The sequence below is a fragment of the Orbicella franksi genome, chromosome 10 (assembly GCF_964199315.1).
Source record: "Orbicella franksi chromosome 10, jaOrbFran1.1, whole genome shotgun sequence".
NCBI lineage: Eukaryota > Metazoa > Cnidaria > Anthozoa > Scleractinia > Merulinidae > Orbicella > Orbicella franksi.
Window position 1 is genome coordinate 12,599,532 of NC_138154.1, and position 9,226 is coordinate 12,608,757.

General features: G+C 40.5%; 1 protein-coding gene across 1 annotated transcript; it reads right to left on the reverse strand.

Annotated features, from left to right (window-relative positions):
- Nucleotides 1–487: 487 nt before the first annotated feature.
- LOC145501646 (EF-hand calcium-binding domain-containing protein 4B-like) lies at nucleotides 488–8,625 on the reverse strand. The gene is made up of 6 exons (XM_081481075.1): nucleotides 7,931–8,625; nucleotides 6,779–6,934; nucleotides 4,439–4,529; nucleotides 1,863–1,958; nucleotides 1,345–1,416; nucleotides 488–625 (listed from the first exon to the last, which is right to left on the reverse strand). Exons 1-6 carry the CDS (start codon nucleotides 8,623–8,625, stop codon nucleotides 488–490), a joined length of 1,248 nt encoding a protein of 415 aa, XP_081337201.1.
- Between the last annotated feature and the right edge of the window lie 601 nt (nucleotides 8,626–9,226).

Here is a 9,226-nt window from a genome sequence, read left to right on the forward strand (position 1 = left end):
TCTAGATGAGAGTTAAGTCCCAGGTGGTCACCAGAAATGCCGCTACGTAGACGAACTGTTCAACAAGAAGTAGACGATCATGCTCCTGACAGACTATGGCAATATAAGAAGGACCTGATCCGTTTTGTTTGGAATGAGAATTGCCCTTGCGCACTTGTATATAAATCTTTATATACTTATCTCCTGTTTTCTGTCAAACAGCAACGTGAAATGACCAAATTCTACATAGTCTACAAAACGTGAGTCATGATGGCCATTTTTTAAATCTTATTTTTCGAATTCAACGTTGCCTTAAACGTTCAGTTATGAGATAGCTCTGACAGTAACAGACAAACTGGATGACTCAAGATTATCGTGAGATTCGTAGGTTAAATGTAAATTCCTTTTTCAATCGGCTTTCTCCTCGACGCTGCAGTCGTGGGTGCTTAAACTACGTGTTTTTACAATCCCGTAACGGACCGTGACTCTAATGGTTTTGTTCATGTTATTACAAATAGCTCATCACATACCTAGCCCTCTCTTTTTTCTCCATGGCCGTTTGAGCCTGTAGCTGGTTGACATAACTCTTGGTATCTTCTAACGAACTGACGGAAGTACTCAGCATTTCCTCTAGATGAATTGTTTTCTAAGTGGAACATAAACAATACATCAATGTGTTGAAAACATTACCTTGAAACCCGCTTTAGTAAACAGGAACAGGCTAAATGTATTAATTTGAGCCCTGTTGAGCTCTGAAGAGGGATTAGTACCGCAGGACTCAAAACTGAATCATAGAGCGTGTTTCTTTGGGAAAATGCAAGATTGGATTCTTAAATTCAAAAACGGATTTGCCGTTTTCTTTACTAGACAGATTAACCCAAGATCACTCGGATCATGGTGCATCAAACGAACCAAAGAATTCTTTCTCAGAGTGGATCCTTCGGTTCCTTTGATGCACAATCTATTTAGTAAAAGACGGAAAATCCGTTTTTATAGATGTAAGAATCCAACCTTGGATTTTCCCAGAGAAACGCGCCCATGGTCGCCAAGGGGCTCGCAGGGTTCCGACATACTGTGCACAAACCTGCAGACGGGGAAGAGCGGGGAACTCTTAACTAGTAACCAAAGACTGAGAACTAGGCGGGACTAATAAACGCTGAAGAATTATAAGCGGGCTTTTCCAATAAAGGCATTTTTGGCGATTTTTGGCGATTTCAACATTTCCTTGAAACTGAAAGAAACCCAAAAACAAGTATTTGAGGAACACTTCAGATGTAATGGAAAGCCAGACAGAAAGAGGGATTGTGCCTGTTTCTATACAAAAGCAGCTCGTACTTTGAAGCTGTAATTAAACTTTTCACCAACCTGAAAGAGTTTTTCGTTCTCATTCTTAATGTCCTGTTCCATTTCGTATTTTTTTCGGATTTCTTCTTCCAGCTAATATATAAATGAATAAAAAGTAAATAAATAACATAAAATTTAAAATTTAGACACCGAATGGCTACCACCACATTCACTGAACGACCAAGCTTTTGAATTTCTCACTTAATTCCTCATCGTAACTCGACGCACTGCAGTCTGTCGACCTCTTTGTCAAGAATCCACCTCACAAACGGTTGAGACGCCGCGTCATCCAAAGACGAAGAAGAGTATATAGTAGAGGAGGTTCAGGCTTATCTTAAATTCTTCTCCCCTCCCCCCCCCCCCCAATACCCACCCCCCGAGAATGTTCACATGAGTCACTGAAGGGGTCTTCAAGTCTCTCCTTAACTTAAGTAACTAGAGCAACTAACTTTGCGTCAGCTTTAATAAACTCCACACAGCACAATGGGAAATACAACAGAGAACGGGTATTTTCCCAACAAGAGAGTGCGAGGACTGACCGATTTTTGCCTTTGTAAAAGAAGTTGCATTTCTAACTCCTTGCTTTCCAGTTCTCTCACAAGCTCATCCTTCAGAGCTTTTTCCCGCTTTATTTGCTGAAAAGACACAACACATACGTTAATGAGGGGCATAATGTCAGCTCTGACCATTGACGGTAAAAACAACAACAACAACAACAAACAAATTGGCGGCTGGTGGTTAGCTTAAAAGCCGTTTCACAGGTGACCGTTAAAAGTGAAGGCAGTCGAATAACACAATAATCAAGGTTTTCCTTATTCTAATGATTCTCCACGAAAACCGAAACACAGGCGGGTGAAAGTCGCGTAGCAGCAGCTTTCCTGAGATTTCAACGTCTTTTTCTTCTAGATGCACACTTGCGGTCCGCTCACGCTGGGTGAAATGTGAATTAAAATCGATTCAATTTTTTTACGCACTGTCGGGAAAGGCGACACAGATAAAAGAAAAAAGCAAACAAAAACAAACAGACCGAAAGCGAGATACCCTAGCAAACGTTCTCTTAAATAGATACCACCAAAGGATTGGTATGCTCTTGATACCACGAAATCCATCAAACTCCTGAAAAACAGTTTGCACCCTGAAAGAGGTCTCTTAAAGAGACCCAAAAAAGCTCGGCTATCGATCTGTTGACAAACACGGAGAAAAACAAACAAACAAATAAACACAAACACAAGCAGACGATTAAGCTGTACAGCAGTAGCTAAAAGTGCAAGCGCGTAAGATGTCACTGCTGGTCACCTGTGGAAATGGCTGCCACAAGCGAGCTGCATGCGGAAACTGTGGAAGGGAAATGTTTTGGTTAAAAAGTTTTGCCATACATACGGGCAACTGTAATCTGAAGATCCGTACGATTGTCCAACGAAGGACTCGGTGAAGGTGAAATGTCGGAAACAGCGAATAAGAGGATTTCGCTTGCTCTATTCCAGGTAGGTACCTTTTGTTCTACAATGCAGACCTTGTAAAACAGTTAAGAACGTTTGATCAACTGAAAGTGCTACAAAGAAGTGATTATTCATTCAGCCCGTGGTGATCTTTCTTGACACTTCCTTGATATTTTGATGCAAGGATCGTCAGAGACAATGGACAATATCAATCATGGCACTTTTTGCCAGGAAGTGATCGAGAAAATTATAAAAAAAAAATTGCAAAAATGAAAAGGAATTCTGTTCTTATATTTCAGGAGTTACGCAAACTGCACATCTACACCCCAAAATATCTGCTTCTGCTTCCACCAGGGGGTGGGGGGGGGAGGGGGGTGGGTACTCCCTATAATGGCCTGTATGGGGAGGCTCTGTCCAAAAGGGGTACCTTTTTCAGGCTTCAGGTATATTGAAGGGTAATGATTTTACATGTTGAAGTACATGAAAAGGTAGAGAAATCGGAGTATCTTACCGCCGCCACTACATGGACTGAACAAATAATACTCGTGTTTTGGTTAACATCTCTTCTGGTCAGTAATACATATGGGTTATTGATGAAGTGTGAGGTCAAGATAGCTGGGTATTGGCCAAGTTCTTTTTTGCGTGTTTATGGACCGAGACCGAGTCGAGGTCCATAAACTCCAGCCATCTTGACCGAACAAGCTTGGTCAATAAAGGATTTATTATATGGCTTTCGGGGAAACTTTTCTTGCGGGACGCACCGGGTAGTCCTGAGTGGGCAAGATAGCTCCATCTTGCCCACCAATAGCCAATCACAGCACAGGATCTGATTCATCTTGCCTGCTCACGGAGCTAGTCATATAATAATTGGTGTTTTCACATGATATTGTCCCTAATTTCATTCCAAGGGTTTATGCAGTTTTCTAAACTAGGCATGCGAAAGAGGTACCTTTATACAAAAGGGGCAGCTTTTCTATGAAAATGGTATACAAAAGGGTAAGGGGTTGAACCTCGTGGCAGAGGCTCCCTGTATAAAACTTCCTAGAGTGCCCACTCTCCTCCCCCCTCCCTTCAGGATCCATAAGACTTCAATTGAAAATAACATTAGAGCTCAGGAAATCTATAAATGTATGAATCTCAATTCTTATCCAGTATATTCTTTGATCCTTAACAAGGCAATACAATTGCAATGATCTCTTTTACCGAGTGTTAACAACTGGATGCTTTCAAAAAGCTTTCAGATCACAAATCAGTACGGAACACCATTTTACAAAATTTCTGGAAACGGAGACAGTCTCGCAGGTATAGCCAATTTTTTGGGATTTTTTTTTTGGCATACTACTATTCCATTTGATTTTCCTCCTGGAAAATCCAATATTTTTGGCTGAATCAGGTTTGCTTTTAAGAAATACAATTACAATTTCCAGATTTTCTAGAAACTTTCTCAGGAAATTTTTGTATCATTTGTCCCCATTTTGAAAGCTTCAAATTTTTGGTTGAATGGAAAGTGCTCCAGTCATTAGGTTTTCCCATAGAATTACAAAAATCGACATGCAATATGGTATGCATGGAAGCCATGTGGAAATTTTGAAATATAATTTAATCTCTGTATTTGAAAAGCTGAAATGTTTTACTCTAGTTGAGCATCACATAATGCAATATCTAGGGATGCTTACCTCATTACGAATTCTCTCTTTCTCAGTCCTTATTTGTTGCTCCATCTCCTCGTACAACCTTTGAACTTCTTTGTCATGAGAATTTGCTTTGCTGTATTGAAACGAAAAATGAAGCAGTAAAAGACTTTTAGCATCAGCAACCAAGGGCACAGGGTTTAGAAAGGGTGGGATGGGGTGGAACACAAGAAATAAATACTCTGACCTCAAGAGAATTGAGAATTTAAAGTATATTGAGTTACCCCTCTCTTTACAAGAACACAATTGTATACATATTCTCATTTCCATATCATCTTGCCTTCAACAGCTTAAGTTGAATTTTTTATGACATAATTCATTTTTTCAGAGTTTTCAAGACTAGGAAGGAGAAAGAGCAAAATTAGTGAATTGACCTGGCACAGAATGCTCTGGAAAAGAGTATTCTTTTCATACGGCTTCCATCAGCTAAGCGGGCGTGTTAGTCAGTCGGTATTCAGCCCACAGTTATGTGCGGGCTGTCTTGCATTTCCTCTGCTCTGCTCACAAAGCAAAGTATGTAGGAGACCTCTACATTTAGGTGAGCAATATTAAGTTTGGTATTATTTTAAATATATACATATATCTGCCTCTCTAAGAGGTTTTACTCTGTAAATCTTTGGGTAGGGGTGTGCCACTGGGACACTGGAACCTTTACTGTATACGAGAACATGATTAGTTTGATTTTGCAACCCGATTCTACACAAGGCACCAAAACCCCCCACCCTATCCCAGACTAGCTATTTCACATGCAGACCCTTTATCTCTATCATAGTCTAACATACACTAACTAAACCAATATCTAACAAAGACACATCTTTTTCAGTAAATTTCTCACTTTTGAGTTTCAATTTCTGTTAATTAAGTTAATATTTATACAACCCTGGGTAAAGAACCCTGTTCTAGACTTAATTATATATACCCTGGCCATGTTCCCGGTAAATTTTACCCCACATGTATTCTAGTCTAAAACTGTTTAATTTCTTCACCTTAGTATTCCAGACTTAACTGCCTGAAAACCATACCCTTCACAGCGACACATACCCATATAGCTTACTATGGCAGTACCACCTGTGTTTCTGCCTCAGATATTTAGCCATACAGTCGACTATTGCAATATTAGAAAACTATCTAACACTGATAGCCCAAGAAAACCTGAAAATAGTTTACAGTAAATGAATATAGAAGAGTACAAAAGTGATTTGAGTTGAGGATCCTTGGGTTCACTACACACGTGCTCCAGGGATTCAAATGAGCATGAACTTATTGATTATTGAACTAGTTTTATGGTTGACATAGAAATATGAACGTCAGATGAACCGAATCCGGAATTTCCCAGATTTTGTTCGGAAGCAAGCTTTAAGTATGTGTATCTGTTGTTGACTGGATGCAAAATGTGATCAGTTCAGAACCACTCCACAACAACCCCAGGTAGAGGGTAGTGGGTGAGCCTGAATAACACTCTGGTTAGTTGGAAGAGAACTCCAGTTAGCCTGTTTATGGTTTGTTCTCCATAATGGTGATTCCACCCCACTCCCCCCCTATCACCCCTCAAATGAAGAGTTGCACCAGGGCTGTCACTAAGTTTTAATTCACTTGTAATCGAGATCTTCACACCTGTAACAACTTGTTACTTTATGTGTGAATTGAATCAACAACAAGCAAGTCCACCGCTAACATCAAGCGCCATCGCCATCAAGTGTACTCAGCCATAACAGGTGTTATGGGCTACAGCCCTCAGTGACAGCCCTTGAAAACCCCTTAAAGAAAAACTTAGGACAATCAAAGTGTACATAAAACAATAGGTACCAAGAGAAGAGATCAGTATTCACAACAAAAATCAAGTTAAAAAAAGTGAGTGAGCAGATGAAATATAAGGAGTTGACGGAATGAAGATATGCCTTTTGTTCCTAAATGTTGCTGTTATTTTTTGACATGTTCCAATCTTTAACCCTTAAAAGGGGGGTGGCCAGAATTACTAACTATTAGTCTACCAATCCCATTAAACAAAATGCTGTTTAACTTCAATCCTATCCTCAGAAAATGAGAGGAAAAGTGTCGTCTTTCAAGTTTCAGAGGAATTGAATGATATGCTAATTATATGAATATCAAAACATCCTCTTAAGCTTATTATTTCTATGGGGAACAGATGGTCATTTTCTAGACAAAACATAACAATATTCCTTATTCATGAGCGGTAACTTTGTCCGAATGCTCAGACTTTACAATTAAACAACTAGAACCGATAACTTATGAAATATTAAACAGAGGTCATCAAATTAAATATAGTACAATTAATCGCTCTTAAGCTGTAAAGGAGATGCGTACCTTTTGAGGGCAGACTCGAGCTGTTCGGAGTCCATTTTAGCTCGACGGATCTCACCAGACACCTTGCCTAGAAACTCCTCGAATTTCTGCAGTCCGCGTACATCGTTTTTGCGAAGAGCCTCCCAAAGGTCATGCAGCTGATCCTTTGTCAGCGATCTAAGCAAAACATAAAGCGGTAAATAAAACAATAACGAGTGTGATTTGACCAAAGTGAGCAGTTTGAAAGCAATTACATAATCTGATGATAAGATAAATATCGGGATAAATTACGCTGCTGGAAATAGATTTTAAAAGCAGCTCGGATTGATTCGTCCGGCTCATTCCTGGCAGGTGTAGACCCGTTGTTTGTCTACTCTTCGATTTTTGATCAAAACGCATCACTTAGGCAATCACTTTGACGGTGAAAATTTGAAATGCAATAGGTAATTAAAAATTCAACTGAAACTTGCTCGTCGCTAGAGACGTTGACAATTTGTTGTTGATTTCACGCCAGGGCTCACGGAATTTTTCACTCGGAAAAAAATTCTCACACTTGATTGTCAAAGTTAAAATGCCTGAAATTGTAGAACGCTAGGACTTATTGCCTTTTTCTTTAAACAATATGACAACAGTTCAGCCACTGTTGTTTAATGTGATGAACAGGCAAATAATACCTGTTTACAATACAGCCTCCGTATAATTATAACCTGGAGTTTTTCCGCCTTTTGTTAACGATGGTTTTATAGCTATGCTAATCGCTTCCGCTCATAAAAGCAAAACCTTTGAAGTGCATTTCAGTGAAATCGAACGTTTGATCGGAGTGATCGCTTGTTCGAAAAGCCACGAGAAGAAAAGGTAACCTATCTGGCTAGAGACACGTGTAAACAAGCTTTTCTTTCGTCGGATTTAGTGCTGCAGGCGATATGAACTTAACAACGTGACAAATTAAAAGGTTCGAAGCTGTACCAAATCACGACTATCGTTATCAAGTGCGCTCTTTCCAAAACACGCTTTCAAAAAGAAAACACACACACACACACGAAGCAATAATAACAATGAGAAGTTTCAGCTGTTATTATAAGCTCGCCGAGGCGCCAAATTTGATATGCGTAAGTATCAACATAACCCGTTAAATGGGCAATCCATAAACAGTGACAAGAGCTGTAACTTTACCCCGTGAAAATGTCCTCTCCGACACTTTCCACAATTTCTCGAAATAACGCATCTTCGGATGCCTGCGTTGGAGATTCTAGTCCAGCTTCCAAGCTTTCGAAAATGTCATGCCCGTCCGGTGGGCCTTCCTTTGTAAACTCATCTTTCAAATTGGGGTCGTGTATTGACGAGTTGAGTTCCGACGAACCGTTATTGCCATCGGCGAGAAATGCGCCAAATCCCTCGACGAATTCGTCGAGCGTCAAGCGTCCATTTTTGTCAATATCAAGCTTATCAAAAATAAAATCGAGCTGTTCGAAATTCAAGTTCAAATCGTCGGCCACCCGTCCTAAATCCGCTTTCGTGATGTACCCCTTGCCTTCTGGGTCACACAAGAAGAACAGTTCCCGACCGGGATCGCTGATTGACGTGATTTCTTGTAGCTCGCTGTTGCCTTCATCGTCCGAATGAATGCCCAGAAAAAGGCCAAACCCCGCAGTGAACTCCTCTAAAGTCAAGTAGCCGTTCTCGTCGTCATCGAGTTCATTGAAAGTCTGCTTAACTTGGTTCGCATCGAGAGGCAATCCGAGCTCGGCGATAACACCTTGAAGCTCGCTCTCGGTGATGTAACCTTTCCCGTCTTGGTCGCATAGGTTATACAACTCGACCGCCCGTTCTTTCAAAACGTTTTTCAGCTGATCAGGGTCTTCGGCCATTGCTCAAGGCACATCGGCAGAGTCCAAGCCATACAAGAGCGCAATTCGTAAGTGTTTACTGCTGCGAAGATCGGCTTAGCGCTAAAATCAACACACACGCTTCAATATTGCTGCTCCATATCTCCTCTTCGGGCGATACCGGGGTGTTTTTCTCGACGAAACCAAACTTAGCAGTCTGGTATCGAAGCTTTGTTGAACTGGATAATTATGCAGCGTTGCTACATTTTATTTAGCTGTGTTGACTCTCTACTCGTCAAGATCTAAAACATGCATGCATGACTCGACAGCCAGCTACCTAGAAACGTGCGAAAACTCTACTCTCCGGGGGAGGCAAGAGGCGATAATTTGATGAAATCGACGAGCCAGGGAATCTTCCCTTGTGTTCCAGAAGCATTGAACGCGGAAAATAGCCACAAATATCTAATCAGGAATCCCAAAAATGTTTTTTCCAGTCTGACAAGCACAATATCGCGATTTTAATTGCGTTTCTTTTTTATATCATTACATAAGTTTATGTTTAATTCATATCGCTGTATCTTTCGCGATAAGCGTGATCGTATCACTACAACTTACGAAGTAATTTGTTTTTCTTGAAGTTTTA